Source organism: Balearica regulorum, chromosome 9 (genome assembly GCF_011004875.1).
Source record: "Balearica regulorum gibbericeps isolate bBalReg1 chromosome 9, bBalReg1.pri, whole genome shotgun sequence".
NCBI classification, from domain to species: Eukaryota; Metazoa; Chordata; class Aves; order Gruiformes; family Gruidae; genus Balearica; species Balearica regulorum.
Genome location: NC_046192.1, coordinates 24,609,521 through 24,627,558, shown reverse-complemented (window position 1 = coordinate 24,627,558; position 18,038 = coordinate 24,609,521). Strand labels below are relative to the sequence as shown.

At 37.7% G+C, this 18,038-nt stretch overlaps 1 protein-coding gene across 3 annotated transcripts in view; it reads left to right on the top strand.

Annotated features, from left to right (window-relative positions):
- The window catches only part of LOC104643073 (neuroserpin), a 50,565-nt gene that overhangs the window by 17,288 nt on the left and 15,239 nt on the right, over positions 1–18,038 (top strand). For all 3 annotated transcript variants that reach the window (XM_075761614.1, XM_075761612.1, XM_075761613.1), the window contains 4 exons: positions 9,209–9,476; positions 11,216–11,446; positions 14,157–14,351; positions 15,140–15,344. In XM_075761614.1, the coding sequence (XP_075617729.1) occupies positions 9,227–9,476; positions 11,216–11,446; positions 14,157–14,351; positions 15,140–15,344 (881 nt within the window). In that variant the 5' untranslated portion in view covers positions 9,209–9,226. The remainder of the gene's footprint in view (positions 1–9,208; positions 9,477–11,215; positions 11,447–14,156; positions 14,352–15,139; positions 15,345–18,038) is intronic.

The following is an 18,038-nucleotide window of genomic DNA, read 5'->3' as shown; positions in this document are numbered from 1 at the left end:
TTAGTTGTGTCCTTCAGTCCTCCAACTTTTGAAGGTTTAAAATTGGCTGTTAGAGCTTGTATAATGACAGGCAAAGTATATAGTCTAATGTAATGTATCTCAAGTGACCTTAGGCATAAATATGGAGTCGCAAGAAAAAGTGTATGGCATTTGAAACATTGTATTCCAAATTCACTTGCTGTAAATGCTTTCACAAAATGTATTATTAATATTTTTTGGTTCTGCCGAAACTGTAATATCATAATGCATTACAGCAATGTCTGTGACATAAGTGACAGCTTTCATCACTTATAAAACTATGCTCCAGTACATGCAGTAGCGTCGCCTTTAGACTTAAACTGCAATGATTGCATGTGGCAGTTGCATATGGTGAAACTTAGCTGCTGCCCTTTTAATTAAATTATAGTTGGGAGCTTGCTTATGGGAGCTTGCTGATCAACTGAATTTCACAGTAAAATAACATAAATGTGACTTATTGTAAGTAAAGGAATTTGCAGTACATGCAAGAGCAGGCAAGAAGTTGTTCTTGTACCTAAAATAACTGATTGCAGTGTACCATCTCTGCTGCTTCTGATAGAAAATGATTACTGCAGAATAAGATCACGCCCTTCCTCTCCCTTCCTTTCCCAAAGCACTCCGAGGAAATCTGTGGAAGGAAAAATAATGCTACTGTCTCATTTGGGGTATCTTCCCTAGATGGTTGCACTGTGAGTGGAGTACTATGTTGGCTTTTTCATTCAAGAGAAAAAAAAAAAAATCCAAAAGTAGAACTTGTCAAGATTGGTTCTTGAGAGGCTGTAAGACCAACTTCAACTCCTGTGTCAAGGCATTGTCCTTCCTTCCATAGTAAAGTTCATCCTAAGAGGAGGTTCCCACTGCTGGGCTCTCAGGCCTAAGGTAAGGTGACTTTGAGGCACCTATAATGGACCTTTCTGTTTGTGTCTTGCTCTGTTCCTGTGGGAAACCCAGCCATTTAACTTCTGAATAGAAAGTTGAAAGCAGATCCAATGTCATATTTCAATCTCTAGCCTTGAAGCTCTTCCCCAGTCAAGCTTTGACTTTCTCAGAAGGGTTATGTGCACACCCCCAATTCTGAGCCTTTAGAATCCACAAATTCTCTAATACTTCAAACTTTCTCCTTCACAGGGCTTGTTTGTTTTGTGTTTTCTTATTCATAGCTTTTGCTTTGTGGGGCACATTGTAGCTGTTACAAATAAAAGCACTCTCCCATAAATTTCTACATTTTTTTTCCTAGACAGAAGAAACAAATGGAGTAATTGTATATGGGTCCTTACAATTGCAGGCCTTATAGCAGTAGCTTTTGAAATAAGACCACCTTTTCTTAATTGTCTAGACATGGATTTAGATGTTTGCTTTAGGCTATTCAGATTTAAGTATTTTGGACATGGCTTCTCAGCATCTCTTTTTATTTTTTAATTGGAGCTGAGGGATTATGCTTGAGGAAGCTCAATTAAGACAACTTTGGCTTGCGTAATTGCCTCAGCAGGTTAGTGACTCAGTGCCAAGCTCCATGAAAGTTTAAAAACATTTGGGATTTAATGGTAGAAATTGTCAATATGAACATTTTCAGTGTACCATTTTCCTTTCAGGTTTTCTAGAGGCTGCTGGTGTTATGGGATCATTTAAAAAAGAAATGAAGAATCCTGAGGGACATGCCTTGCTCTGTGTGTGTTGGAGAGCAAGGTTTTAGTGTAGTCCAAACGCTTCTTATAGAATGACTGTTCTTTGTCTTAGTCACTATATACTAGAGGTTTAAATACCCCAGTATTTGATATATTGTTGTTGTGTGGCTTTCTGATGAAATTAACCTCAAGGTTTCCTGCTCCAGAAGGCAGTGACTCCATAATTGACAGATGGTGATAAAATCCCATAACTTTATTACTAATGTTTGTGCAGCTTGAAATATGGATGTGGTTGCACGTCTCTGAAACAAACAGATTCAAACAAGCTTAATGATTTTTAGATGCCTGTAGAATCTGTTTGACAAGGTCATGTGCTTGCATAAGCTAAGGATAAACATTTTTTAGGGATTTTTTTTTTTTTCAACACAGAAAATGTAAATACTTACCCTAATAAGAAGGAGTTGACTTGCTGGCTAAATGTAATGTGTGTCATAGCTAGCATTTATGTGCCTGCTTGGTATTGAGAGCCATGTCTAATTTTACACGATTGTCACCACTTCCAATAACCAAAGTACTGTGTAGATACCTTCGTGTACTGCTTGCACTGTCTACGATAGCCATAACTTAAAACATTTTATAGACATCTAGTTATTCTCCCATTTCCTTGGGTATATTCTTCTGGCTATAAGCAATAATACCTCATGAACTGCATAGCTGTTGCTCTGAGAAATGGTACATTCATTTACCTCCTATCACCTTGAGGCAGGCTCTCCCGTATCTCAACTCCACATGTAAGCATGCCCTAGTGGATTGTGTAAGTAGACCCTTATAGCACTTGGTAGGATGTAGATTTCCCATTTAGATGCTTGATTACAGCAGTTAGCCTTTGCACTGCTGTGCCCTGTATACCTGCCTGCTTTCACTTGTTATGTAAAATAAAGTATTTTTCAGGTTAAGTCAACTCAGGTTATAGCCTTCTTTCACAGTACATTCTGTCCATTCCCTGTGCTGGAGGGAGAGTGTGGCTGAATGGTTGGGAGGAAAAGGATGATGAACAAAGTAAGCAACTGATGGGAGGAAGTGACACATTACTTCTGTGGGATTTTCTAGAGGTAAAACCACAACATTCGAGGTGTGAGAATACTTTTGCTCCAGTAGTGCTAGCTGGAGATGCAACTTTTTGCCCAATCTTTAAACAAAAATCTGAAAGGTTGGATTCCTGGACAAAGCAGAAAGGATTGACAAAACAGCTTACACTGTTCTGCAGTACAAACTGATGGAGTGGATTTGTAAGAATCTTGAGATTTGTGGTAGCAGCCATGTTCCCTGGTTGTGCAGGGCAGCGTGCCCAGGGCAAGCCTAAACCAGCCCAGGAGCTCTAGCTTACACTGTGTCCCTCCTTTGCACATCCTTCAGGGTAGCCATGACAACCACTGCCTGGTCTTGCTGAACAGCTAATGATCTTGTTAACTGCTCAGTGCATCTCCTCTGCTCAACTGGTGTTCACTGGTTTCTTTTTGGAGGGAGAGTTATGTTGATTTTTTAAATTATGATTGCTAGTTACGCAGTCCCTCCTTCTTTGATATTGTACTGTTTGATAAAATTGCCAGCAAGAAGTCATCTAGAGTAAAGGGGCCTGTGGCAATTGTCATGTTTACTAACTGGCAAAGCAGCAGTGGCTGAATATCACCAAACTTGTCTATCCTTTCATAATTAATCTGTCACAAACACGATACAGTTGTGGTTGGGTTTCAGGGGAAGGAGGAGGCACCCAGCTCCTACCTAGATAGACAGTAGGTTTTTTTTCCTCTGGCTAGCAGGGCTTGCTCCCTAGGTAAATTAATCTCTTGCTTTATTAAATTGTTCTGCCAGACTTCTGTCTGTTCCTGCAGTTGCTCTTCTTTACAGGAGAGAATGTAATCAGTCCTGTTACCACACTTGCTTTTCTTTTATACACTGATCACAAGGAATCAGCAGTTTTTCTTGTTTGTGCTTCCCACACCTTTGGTGTTTAGCTTGCATGTAGCCAAGAGTAATCTTTAAGGCAACTAATCTTAGTTTTGTCTCTGTGTGCTGAGGAACTAAGGCAATATATCACAGTTTTATTTTGTAGGTTTTTAAAGCCATAAATGAGTTTCTTTATAAAACCCACAGTCTGTAAAGGTGTAAAAGACAGGGAAATTATAACCCTTTTTTTCAACCTGTCTGGCATGCAGAAGGTACTGGAATTCAACCCTTAATTGAATTTTTGGCACCTTCCTACATTGAGTCCAATTCTTACTGTTTCAAAATTCACGGTACTTCATGTCTGTGAACTCTGAGTTTGTTGATGTGATATCTCTCAAAATATCTTGGCTTACAGAGGATGCTTGCCCCTTTTGCATTTTTCTGAAAGCATATGTAACGAACTAAATAGTTCAGAGTTTGTGGGTGTGAGGGGGCGATGTTGTTCTACTTCCTCTTAGTCATTCCAGCCTTATGCTTGGGGAAAGGCAAGAGCTATAGTTAATCTAGCCTATGAATGTTTTTCTTCAAATGTTGTTAAAACTAGTGTTGCTTCTGCCTGTCTACAGGAGTACATCTGTGCTGGCCACAGGGCAAGCAAACAGGAACGCTGCCCTTAGACTGAGCTGGTTGTGACCTGTTGTGGAAATGTGGGAGACTGAATTTTGGGACTGATAAAATCTTTACAGAAGGTGTCTGAAATTTTGAATGAAAAAGTTGCCCAAGAATTGAACTAGCTGTGACCTCAGTGCAAGTAACTACTGAACAATATATATCTGAAATATCTTTTTTATTATTTTAAGTAATATGTGAGTGGAATGACAAAAAATAAGAAAAATCAGAAAGAGAGGACTGCCTTCATTTAAGATGGCTCCAAGAAACTTGACCCCTGTACAGAACAGTGTCCAAAAGCAAAAGAAGCCCCCAGACAAAACAGACATGTCTCTATACCCAGAGCAGAACAACCAGAAGAATCATATTGGAATGTCAAACTGAGCGGAGTTGGTGTTCAAGTGAGGAAGCATGTGTGTGTTAGGGAAGCCCATTTACACTGAAGTTCTGGTAAAAGTTACCAGATGATGCCTGCACAGGTACAGCTGTGCAATAATGTCTCATCTGGAGGTACAGGTATTTCTCTGGTTTCTGAAATGATACTACATTCTTTCGTGTTCTGTTGCTGCTTTTTTTTCCTGAGAACAGTTGCAAGCAAGAGTAAAACTAATACTCTGACAAACCCCTGTAGCTAGTGATGATTTGTGATACACAATTGTTTTCCAGGAAGAGGCTATTGCAAGGGGAGAGTATTTGTCTATTTGCACTGATTATTTGACTGCCAGGTAGGAGAGAGTGGTGTTCATGTGTCAGTTAAGATAAAATTAAACAAAACTTAGATTCTGTCTGAGACTGTCCTTCAAACGAGAAATTCATATCTTTGGTCTTAACATCTGTGTGATTGAAGAATGAAAGTAATTTTAACAGCTTTTTTTCATTCATATAGGTAGTCAATAAATGCAAAATGCATGCAGTAACATTTCAGACTGATGGTTCTTGATTTTTAAACATTATTTAACATGCACTTTGACTCCTTTTCAGCTGATGTGGTATTTTTTAACTGGATTTCATTGATGCAGAGCAGCAATGACAGACTATATGGCTGATGACTCTGAGGAAGAGACTAAAAAGTTTGATGACACTCATGGGAATTGTTTAACTTCCTGGACATACATTACATAATGTTCAGCTTCATTTCCTTCATTTCAAGTATGTTTGTGAATAGGGTACAGTCAATTTAAAAACTGCTCTGCATACTGCTGCAGAAACAAAACAGAGTGCCCTCGACTTGTGCTGAAAAGAGATGCTGAGAACATGTTGCACCATAATAAGTGTTCAGCTATTCATTGGATCAAGACCTGCTGCATGAAGAGGCATGAGGAAGCATAAAACCAGAAGTAATGTAGCCTAAAGTAAGGCAGAATCAGAGAAGCAATAACTGTTATGACTAGAATGATAATTAAGAGCTGGATTCCCAGTTGTCAGTAGAACAGTGTATGTACACTTGTACCAGAACTGCAAGAAGAATTGAATTGAAGAATTTACTCCAGACATCTCAGATTAGACCATTGTCACATTGGCTGGCAAGGATGGATCAGATGGCTGTTGTGTTTTACAGCCTTCTCCCTGCTGACCATCTTCCACAGATAGATCTTCAGTTTGCTTTAAAACATCTTCCCTTATGTTGCACTCTTACTCATACATTGTGAGAAAGTTACATTTTCACAAATACCTTGAGAGCACTGCTGGCAAAGGAGCTGGTCGCATCCTCTGCCTGTACCTGAGTGCCCCTTCCCGCCTCCCTGGCTCTCTTCCTTTTCCCTGGATGTGCGTATGGGGAACTGCACTGTGAACTCTATTAGAAAACCTCTCTAGACTAAAAGTGATGGGGAAGGGGAAGCAGGGGGAAATCTAAAATGCTTGACTTGAATTCATTCCTACCAGGAAATTTAATTCTGCACAGCTTAACTTCCTGCATTACCATCAGTGGGATTTAAACACTAAGTTTAACTTTGGTACTTTGTCTTGTAAGAGCATTTCAGTATAAATCTTACTGGCCTCTATCTATGTACTTATTCTATTTTCTGTTTAAATAGTTAAAAATATTATAACTTGATTGTTTCACATGAGGAGCTTATCAGGAGTGGTCATGAAGAAAGATGACTTTGATTTTTGTGTGTGTGTATATATATATATATAAAAAATAGTCTAACCTACATGTTAAGCACTTCATTAACATGTATAAATTCCCCCTCTCCCTCCCTCCTGCAATTATTTAAGCCTGTTTGGCAATAGCACGTATGACAAAGATCAGTGATGGAGTGCTGAATAGCTACCTTTGCAACTAAAAGGCTTGGGAAAATTCCTTTTTTCAAACTGAAGATTATCTTATGTCTGTTGTAACCTTGTCAGGTCTCAAAGGGAGCTCAAACAGTTCTTGATATTGGGGGGGTGGGGGGTGGGGAAGCTTAGCTGTCTGTATAATTGCGTCCACATTGAGTAACACAACTCATTTGCTTAGATTAGCGTGTGAGATTCCCCAAATTTGCAGGCCAATTTAAAAGCCATGATGATGATTTGGGTTCATTCTCAACAAAAGAAAGATGAGCTTCTGCTTATCTATTTTTTTGAGTACCGTTTTTGATACTGCTGTAGACCTGTCTGACATAAGTTTATAAGCCTTTCTTGCCTTGTACAGCTCTTAGGATGAGACGCTAATACCTGGGCTCAGTCTATCACAGTGATGTGCTGAATGAAGTCTTATATTATATAACATGAGATGCATGCTATTGGTTGTTTTTAAAAAAAAGTCTAGAATGCCCAGAATCACAAAGAAAACAGGGAAATCCAGTTATTTTCTATAACAGAAACCTTAATATCCATAAGTCAATAATTAATAAATGGACAGGCAAAAAAAAAATGACCCGCTTTTAAGAAAAGGAGTTGTTGAGGAAGCTTGTGGTATGTTGATAATGTTTTGGATAGTAAAAAGATTGTCTTAGTCTTTATGAAATAAATAGTGATGAAGACTGAAGTGTTTTCTATTGGGCAGCAGTGAAGTGCTGGATAGTTTTGTAAGTGTACTGAAACATGTAGTCATCAAGTAAGAAGCGCAATATGAAGCTGGTGCTTTAGGCTTATGTGACTTACTCTGTGCCATTCTTAAATAGAATAAGAGCCTTTGGTGGAGATTTTTGATATCTTGCTAAGAATCAGAGAAAGATGGATCAGGTAGTCCAGAGAGATGAAGTGTGCCAGCATAGAGGACGGTTTATTAGAAACTGAGAGAAGGGGCATATTTCATACGTAGATGGAAGCAATCATGAGAAAGGAGATGTGGGGCGAGGGGAGAAACAAGGCTCTAGCTGCTGTGTTGCACTAAGAGCCTGTCCTTTTCCCGTGAAGCATGTATGATGGCTGTACCGGTTCCTCTGTTTAAATTTCTCAGTGAAAAAAATAACTAAAAGGCTGATCCGCAGTTAGGGAACAGGAAGAAACTTAACTAGTGACTGCATTGGTTGCTGCCCCGGCACGTATGTGTACCCTGTTGGTTTTTATATTTTCTCAACTATAAAATGTGAGTAATAATGCTTAGATTATGTATCATTCAGTGTTGTGCGAGTTAATTAGATAATGCTACGTAGTTCTTTGAAGATGAAATGCATATAAATGTTGTATAAAGCTTACTAAGGGGCTCTGTCAGGTATATGGGAACCCATAGTAACTTCAGACAGAAGAGAGCTGAGAAATGTAAGGCAGAGGCACTTGGGCTGGCTGCATGCAAATTGACTTGAGCAACAGAATGGCACGTTCACACACATTTTTCCCGTGTTGACAAGCCCTGCAGACTGGCACAACAATGTGTAAGCGTTTCTGGACTAAAGCTTTTAGTCTTGCGTTGTCTAACCTACTGCTTCGGGAATCTTGGCTTTGTTATGTGTTAGAGATATCGTTAAGTGGCAAAGAGAAGGAATGGAAATGTGAGCTCTGTTGGCTTGATATTTCTGACCCAAGACACTTGGCAGTGGTGGGTTGGATGCCAAGGTAGCATGAAGTTTAAAAGAAAAAATGGAAGGATGGAGACACATGTACACTGCTCCAGGAGCTGGAGTTTTAGTATCAGTAGTTGTGTGATGACCCAAGCTGGGATAGTGAAAACTGTTGCTTACTGAAGCAATTTAGCAAAGCTTGGAGGATGGATTAGGCAAAAGTATTAGTATTAACCCTTTTTTCCATTCGGTTTACTTTCTTGTTTCCCTGTTGTATCTTTCTCACTCTTGTGTACAATAACTTTATCCTCTAAAGATCTCTGAGCAGGTGTTGTTTCTTAGCTGGCATAACTACCTAACTTTTCAATGTTATTTACTAACAAAGTGGATTTCATTTGGTAACTAAGGCATGACTTACTTTTCCTTTAAAGAATTTTTGTCTGCTTGCCATGTGTTGTGCAACGGAGCAACATCATGGTACATTTTGTTCCTCACTGGTGTCAGCAAGCTCTCTTACAGTGCTTAAAACAGTTTCACTAGTTTGGGGTTTGGAGTGACTTAGATGAGTCAGTTGCATCTTACTGGAAGGTCAAACGAAAGAAATGCAGCTTTGTAGGTCTCCTTGGTGAAAAAGTACAGAAATACATACTAATTCCAGATCAGCGTTGCTTAACAATGACAACAGTAAAATTTAAAAGTAAAAGTAGGTAAAGGTGTTGTTATGTCTTTGAGGTCTTTTTCTGTAGAAGCTGCATTTTGTTAATCTATTGCTGAAAAATTTCAAAAGCATAAAGTCACATAATGAAGTAGGTTATTTTTTTTAAATATATCATTGCTTCAGTTTGAACAGTATATGTATTAGTTTTTCTTCCAAATAACTGAATTGTGCATTGAACTCCAAAACAAGGTTTTTTCCACACAGATTTAAGACTAAAAGTTTACTATTCTTTTTTTCCTCTCAAGTTGAATCTTCTCATACTTAAACAAGGTTAACTTATTTTCTCCAAAATTTTCTTGCAGATCTTAAAATCTCAAGACATGTATTTCCTTGGACTCTTGTCTTTGCTTGTTTTGCAAAGCAAAGCCTTCAAGACAAATTTTCCTGATGAAACCATTGCAGAGCTGTCTGTGAATGTTTACAATCAGCTGCGAGCTGCAAGAGAAGATGAGAATATTCTTTTCTCTCCTCTAAGCATTGCAATAGCCATGGGAATGGTAGAGCTTGGAGCCCATGGAACCACTTTGAAAGAAATTCGACATTCCTTGGGTTTTGACAGCTTAAAAAGTGGTAAGGCCTTTTAGTCATGTTTTACTGTGGGGCTTTTTGTCTTAAAGAAACAGATGGCAATGCCTGAACAATGATGGTAGTGGCCTGGTCATGTGCATGGGTTATTAATCAGTAGACTTCTGACATCCCGTTTGATGGCTTGAGCATGTTGGAGCATGCCTCCGTGGATTCTGCATCAACTGAAAGATGCTCACATAGAATCCTGTCTTGGGCACCTCAATCTTAAGTGATTGCAGTTATCTGTTGATCTTGGATTCTGTCTGCAAAATAAGCTTGTCTTTGCTTCTAGAGTTATAAGAAGATTTTTAGGAAAATCCTTTTAGGGATTATAATGAAACCTAAAAAGGAAACAGTCATTTTAGCAATATTGCTGATATGAAAGTATGAACATCTTGGTAATTTAACTGGAAATATCTCTTACTTTGACATAACTTGTTTTAGTTCTCGTAGGTATAACCTGTAGATAATTAGGTTACCCTAATTTGTGTCCCTAATGTTCTGTCTGCATTGTATATCTGTGTGTGACACTATGCAAGCTAATTTAAGCAATATAATTATCTTGGTTGTTTCAGCACAATATGCCACATGTTCCCATCGGCCTTTCTGAGAACCAGGATTCTTTTCTTTAGCAGAGAACAGTGCTACCACACTGCCTGGTTTGTAGTATGGGATGAGCTAAATCACGTGTCTGTGCTGTGGAATGCAAGCACACTCAGTTAGTGCAAGCAATTGTACTATGACTGCAAATGGAGGGGATGAGTGAATGGTAAAAAATGACTTTGAAAAAGCAATTTCTATGAATTTTGATGTCAAAGTAATTAGTTTGAAACAAAATTTCTTATTCTTGCAACATACTGGATTTCAAGTCTTCGGTGAAAGGATCTTGGGGAGATGAAGATGTGTTCAACAGTAGCGCTGCAACACGCAGATGATGCCTCTTTGTGGAGGCTACAGCACGTGTTTAGTTCTACAATTTGCTTCTCAAACATTGATACATTATCCCTTAGCTATAACTGAAGTTATGCAGTTAATTTGAGCTGGGCCATTCACTGTTCTTGCATGTGAGTGTATTCAGTGAAAGTACTCCAATGATTTCTGCTTGGAATATATCACTGCATTCAATTTTTAAGGGTTTGTGGTTTTTTTAATTAGAAATTTCAGCTTCAGGTAGACAATGCAACAGTACAAGCATCCTATCTTAAAGCAGACTACTTTAATCCTATTCAGGATTCTGCTTTACCCAAGCAAATGATTCTATACCCCACGCAGGATCCTGGGAGATTCTAGAGCTGTTTCTTGCAGAGAGAAGTCTGTGGGGAAGTCCTTAGCTTCAAAACTTGAAGTTCATTTTTCCTTTAAAAACTGGCTTTTAGGATGTAATGAAAATTCTGTTAAGGATTTGTGGTGGTAAGACATAGAAGTGTGACTTATAAGAATTTAATTACTCTTTTAGTGTTGAAAGGATTACCATTGATACCTTTGTCTGTGATAGGATCCAAATGTCTCATTAATTACAGTAATTGTAGGTAGATGAAAAAGTAAGCTTTAAATAATATGTTCTGCCTTGTAGATTGTTCTTTCAGATCTGAAGGTGTGGGTAAGTTTAGAAACAAGTTTATAAAAAAAGTGTTGTTTTTGGGGGGTTTTTTTTGCATAAAATGTCTTTATGAATATTCAGCAGAAAAAAACATGGAATAACTTTCTTTTCTGAAACACTGAATCTGTTTTTCTTTCCTCAGGTGAAGAGTTTACCTTCTTGAAGGACCTTTCTGATATGGCAACCACTGAAGAAAGTCATTATGTTCTGAATATTGCTAATTCTCTCTATGTGCAGAATGGATTTCATATCAGTGACAAATTTTTGCAGTTGGTGAAAAAATACTTTAAAGCTGAAGTTGAGAATATAGACTTTAGCCAAAGTGCAGCTGTAGCTACCCACATTAATAAGTGGGTCGAGAATCATACAAATAGTAAGTCCACATGATTCTCTTATATACTTCCTGCAGTAAGTGTTTGTGTTTTCAGAGTTATACAGTGTTGTTGATTTGTTGCCTTGGCTTTTATCTCTTCCATTTGAAATTAAAGTATCTCCTCCCATAAAAAGAATTCTAATGAATTTGTGAAATCATAATTTTTTTCTTGTAAAGGGATGATCTGTCTTAAGTAATATTAGCCATTACTAATCATATAGTAGTATCTGACTGAATATTTTTTCTCCTGTCTTCCTATCTTAAGGTACCTGTAACATTTATTGAAGGAGAATGGTTTTTAATAGTGAGCATTTCAATAGTATTTTAATACTGATTTCAATATTAAATTACCAAAAAAATAGATAAGTACTATTGTATGCGACTTTTCTGCCAGTAGCAAAGGGGTTATTGGCCTGTGCTTTGGGTGTGTGGAGTATCACTAGCTCTCTGAGGAACTCATAGTTACAAGGTATCGAGAAACAGAATACTAAGGAGTACAAAAGTGTAAGTTTGAACCACGACATTAGACCCTGTAATTTAATCTTTTCCAATGTGAGAAAACTAGATAGCATGTTGAGAGTGTAGTTGGTTTTAGGAAGACTGTCAACAGTTTCACAACAAAAATTTGCAGCAGGAGAGTAAGCACAAAATTACTGATGTAAATATGCATATTGAGATCTGCATGATGTAGTGCTTGTTTTGCTTGTGGAATCCCAAAGATGTGCCGCTTTCTGAATATATGCAGAGTCTCAAGATACGGGAGTGAAGTTAGTCCCCCACTGAAGGCATCAAAATGTAATCTCATTCTAGTTCATCTAGCACGCTCTGGAGATTGATGCTTTGAGAGTAATTCAACAGGGGCTTAGCTTTAACATCAGTTGTACCATTCTAAATTTGAAGGTATCAGAATCTCCTGTAAGGAATTAACATATCAGTATGTAGTCTGAGCATTTAAGAATCCATAACGCTTTATGGAAGTGTATGGCACCAAAGTGGAAAAACACCTCATCTAATACTTTTATTCTATTTTGGAAGTGATCTGCTTTTTCCAAGGGAAAATGGCAGCTATTATATTCATAATGAATTCTGCCCTTTATCTCAAGCTACAGAAACAGAGGGAATGTAAGTGATGCAGCAGACTGCAGAGTGTTTTCAGAGAAACATGGTGTCTGTCTGAAGGAAAACTAAAATTTTCTTTCTTTTAGAACAGCAAGTTCTCCTCCTTAATACCTGCCTCATGTGCTGACTGAGCTCGTAACCATTTCCCTGGAAGGAGCTGTGCAGAGCTAAGGCAGGCAGCTCTGGGTCTCTTAGCATTAGGTTGCGATAGTAACAGTCCCTCAGCCTAGTCTCTGACCACTCGATCTCATTCTCTCCTGTCTGCCAGCTCAGATGGAAGAGGCTTATTTTCTCATTAGGACAGGGGTACAAGACAGGCAGGTTTCCAATTCTAGCATGTTAAGCATGATGGGAGGCTTGGAGCAGAAAACATAACTGTCAAAGGTTTCTCTAGCCAGAAAAATTCTTAACATATATTAGTGTATTAACATGATGTGGCTGAAAAAGAGGGAATGTGATGTACAAAATAGAAATGGAAAAACTGGAAGTGTATTCCTTCTTAATTTTTCCTTTTTTTTTTTTTTTTTGTTTTCCAACCAGAGTGAGTGAGTATGGCAGTATGGGTCACATCTCATTTCTAAGAATGTCCTAGATAAAATGAAGTACAAACAGCAACCCAGAAGAAATACTACCCTATGATACACAAATTTCACAGCAGTTAGTCCATGTCATATGCTCCAGAAAGCAGAATTAATCTGTATTTTAAACCATGGATTAAGAAGTAATAATCAAACACATTCCTCAGTCTATTTTAACACCTGGCATTGCAATGTCAGTTAAAAATAGAAATGAGCAAGAAAGCTACCCAAAGTAGGCTGTAATTCTTCAAAAATAGGGACAAATCTGGTCAGTGCACCAAATTTAACAAATTCAAAATTATTTTGCCAAAAAGCAAGCCATTTAAGATGAGCTAAAGCAGGTAACAGACTGTTTTCTGATGTAAATGACTTATTGAGGAGTAGGAGCAAAGCAGCTGCTGTGCTCAGCTGACATACCTTCCATGAATAGAGCAGATGCTAGATATTTTTTTTCTCTTTTGCTTTTCAAGAGAGAATGTCAATGGAACAAATGGTAGGAATTTATAGATCTTTTTTTATGATTAGTCTGTACTTTGAAATCTGTTGGACACTACTTGATTAGAAATGGAATGCTTCCTTCAAAATTGGCCCAGGTGAAGTTCCAATGGGTATACTTAAACACTTCACATTAATCACCCATTTAAGTGCTGCGTTGGATTGGAGCCAAAGTTTGTAGAAGTTCTCACCTTAAGAGGATAGTGCTGAACTGTATCGCAGCACCACTGTAAACATTCCTTATGTGACCCCTTTTCTACTTGGTTTCATTGTGGGGTATATTTAAGTAGTGATCAAGAAACAGTTGACTAACATGTACTCGATGGAAGGGTTTCCACACCTACACTGTGATTTAGGTTTACAAAACACTGGCAGTTTAATTTGAGATATAATGGAACATCTGAATTGGAAATTACATGTTAGCACAGCTTTTTATTTTCTTGCATTTTTCAAACTGTTTTAAGTTTTGATTTAATGCTCAGCTTGACATACAGACTGACAGTTGGCTTTCTTCTTAGATATGATCAAAGATTTTGTGTCTTCAAGAGATTTTGGTGCTCTAACTCATTTGGCTCTCATCAACGCAATCTACTTTAAAGGCAACTGGAAATCACAATTCAGACCTGAAAATACAAGAACTTTTTCTTTCACTAAAGATGATGAAAGTGAAGTGCAGATTCCAATGATGTACCAGCAGGGAGAGTTTTACTATGGTGAGTTGGAGCTTTTAGCAATTTAAAGCTAATAAGTCTTCCATTAATAGGTTTGTTGTAGTATAATACTCATTTATATTGTTGTCTGTTCTTTCACCTAGAATTTTTAATGTGGTGTTTGCCCAGTGAAGGGACTCTGATGTATTTTTGTAATGTGTGTGCTTATGTATTATAACAAGATAGCAACACTTAAAATGACCTCTTTCTTGATTACTTTTTTAGGTATGTGTTTGGTGCTACATGGTGCATTTCAGAATGTTTATCCGTTAGATATAACTTCTTTACGATTATTGAACTAGTCCTGCTTCTCACTAAAATATTTTTTCTTGTGCTATGCTAAATATTAAAATGAACAATATTTGCTTGTTACTGTTGTAACTCCAAGTGGGTTCTACAGTGTCTAGCATTGGTAGTATTTCAGTCTCATCACTGACAAATTACCTCTCCTGAATTAAACCCTCTGCCCATTTCCATGAAAGTCTTGGCAGCCTTAACAACTTTTAGACTTCTCTCTGTCTAACCAGGGGAAGTTAGGTTCAGACGTATGGTTATCTACAAACTCTGTGATTGCATAAGCTTGTTTTCTTTAAGAAAGCACATGTAATCCTCAAATCCTGCGATGAGGAAACCAATATAAATTTTATACAGAATAGAATAAATACGGTCATTTTTATCTCTGGTATCTAGTAAATACTGCCTAGTATTAATCTTACATTTTTCCCCTCTCTCCAGTAAAAATAAAACAAAATACTTCTAATAGCTTTTTTGTTGTTGTTTTTCTTTTGTAGGAGAGTTCAGTGATGGCTCCAATGAAGCAGGTGGTATCTATCAAGTTCTGGAAATACCATATGAGGGAGATGAAATTAGTATGATGATCGTTCTTTCCAGACAGGAAGTTCCACTGGTCACACTGGAACCACTGGTCAAAGCCTCGTTAATTAATGAATGGGCTAATTCTGTAAAGAAGCAGAAAGTGGAAGTCTATTTACCAAGGTGAGAATATACTCCCATGTCAATAGAAGGGGAAAGATTGCATTCAAATTGATCAGAGTAGCAGAGTAGGTAACACTCGAACATCTTGATCAAGTGTGCAGTTATATAGCACCTATGTGAAGGTTGCTTTGACAAGAAAGCCCAAGGGCCATGTAGTGCAGAATGGTGGTTGAGCAGCAGATGAGCAGCATTTGCATCCCTTTCATACGGAAGCTCCAGAAAGGAGAATTTTATCATCAGGAATACATCTCCCCTGAATGATGTTGAGAGTATTGCAGAACTCATTATGGATAAGTTCCATTTAGACAGGAGCCATAGAAATATTGCAAGTCTGAATTAACAAAAGCTAAAATGTTTCATTTAGGTCCTAATTAGATTTGTATGTGCTGCCAATTTAAATAGTTGTAATGGTGTGTGTCTGTGTAGATAGAAATGGCGGAGTGTTAAGAGGTAATTCCAGTCAATTTTTGTCTTTTTTCTTAGTTGTAGTAAGTGCTGGTTTCTTTTTCCTTAGAGGAGCAAAAGAATAACAAGACCTTACTACTAGAAAGGATAAAACTTCAGTTCATTTGTAGACATAAGTTGTGTGTGCTCAGTGGCATATTTGCTCGCAAATACCACTTAGTTATCTTTCCTAGAATTTTATTTCATCCACCTTAAAATATTTTTCATACTTGCTCTAAAATTGACTTAGTAATAGAGTTATTTACTACTAAATCTGACTAATAATGCATAGTTGGATCATGATGCCTTTCAAGTGATTCATAGTGATTTCATTTAAGTGTTTATATAATAATATGCCACAAATTTGATGTGGATCACTTCTTATTCTACATTTGACGCTGTGCAGTGGATACATGACAGCAGAAAAAAGAAACTATAGTGAATCTTTTTAATCATTAAAGTAGTTCTTTGGTTTCAGGTGACAGAGATTTGAGTTTATTTCATGTGTAAAGAGCAGGGCAAGAATGCCTGAATTTCATCAGTTTCCTTTCCAAAGCAAAGACTGCTTTCAAGAAGCTAACTACAGCTGAGCACAATAAAACAAGGCTAGCCAGGATAAATTAGGTTGATCCGGACTGGTGCTGTCAGCATGCCCCGATTCCAACTCGAGATGGAATTCCACTTATCTTTAAAGCTGTTACGCTTGGAGTTAGAGTGGTGAGGGAAGAGCAGCATTTTGGGACTGTTTTTCTCTGCCTCATAGTAAGAGTTCCTTTCTTTTTTAAGTAGCATTTCCTTTGAAGGAGCAGGGAGAGCAGCAAAGAGCTGCATTGCAGGCAAACTGAACCTACTGTACACTGTTCCTGTGATTTTCTTTGTTTGTTTTGTCTCTTGGAGCTTCAGGTCCGAGGAGTCTTAGTATTAACAGTTTACTAAGATGCAGGGGAGGGGCATTTATCCTAGGCAATTTCTCCTGCATGCTTAGACAAACCTTACCTAGGTGTTAATAAGAACTAAATTATGAGTATTCTTCCATCTCTTATAAAAGGAAAGCTTAACTGGAGCATTTCACAGCCTGTGTATCAGGTGCTGAAGTGGGAGATCTTCTCTCAAAGAATTTCTGGAGTGCGAGATCCACAACAGAAGTCTCCCTCCATTGATTGCGTAGGGAATCTGTGAAAACTAGCTATGTACTTAAGAAGCTTAGGTATCGAAAGTTAAATGCGTGAATGTCATTGAAAACGTATTAATTATGTTTATGGATTGAATTATGTTTTTAGAGGTAGTTTGGGGTTTCGTTTACTTTTAACCAAAAGCAGAGACTCCAGGATTCTCTGTAGTCAAGTTCTCAGACATGAGTTTGAGGCTTAGGTTTTGTTTGGTCATGTAATGTCCTTATTTATTCCATCCTCAGGCTAGTCGTCATGCCTGTCACTCTTATCCGAGAACCTCAAAATGCTTGGTAAACATTTGTGAATTAAGGCTATACAAAGGCCAAACAGGTACAACCAGGTGCTGATTACCTTCAGTATTTTCAGATTTTAAAAGATCACTATCATGAGCTTGAAATTCCATATGGTAATCCTGCCGTTTCCGTACAAAAATTCCAAAGATTAATTGCATGCTCCCAAAGGTGTTGGATTTCCATTAGGGATTCAGAGGTGATCTGCAGGATTTTATCAATGTTCTAAATAAACACTTCATAAATATTTTATGCTCTGACTCAGAAAGGCATGTTATGAAATGTGGCCTGCAGGCTCTGTCCACTGAGAAATTGAAAGCAGCAGTGGAAAAAATTAAATTTTTATATCCTGAAAGATGCTATCCAATTGTAAAGTGAACATTTTTTAAACTTACACATTTGTACTAGGACCTGAATGACTAGCCAAAGCAGAGTTAATCACAACTTTCCAATTTCTGTCTGCATTATCTGTATGCAAATGAGATTGTGTATTATTCCACTTAATAGCAAAGGAGAGATTTGTACAGAATTGTTAAATTATGCTTTCTCATTTTCATTTTCAAATCATTGTTTCCAGTTTAACCCAGACTAAAGTGATCAACATTTTAATCCACTTTTTGCATAGGAGTGAAACAGACCATGAATCTAATTTACAAAGCTGTCTCTAACATAAATTATTTGAAGAGCAGAGGAGGAACTAGTACCTAATAACAGTGCTACAGTCTACAGATCTCCTCTTAAGGATTGTTTCAGTATGCCCAGCTCTATATAATGACCTTCTTGCTTTT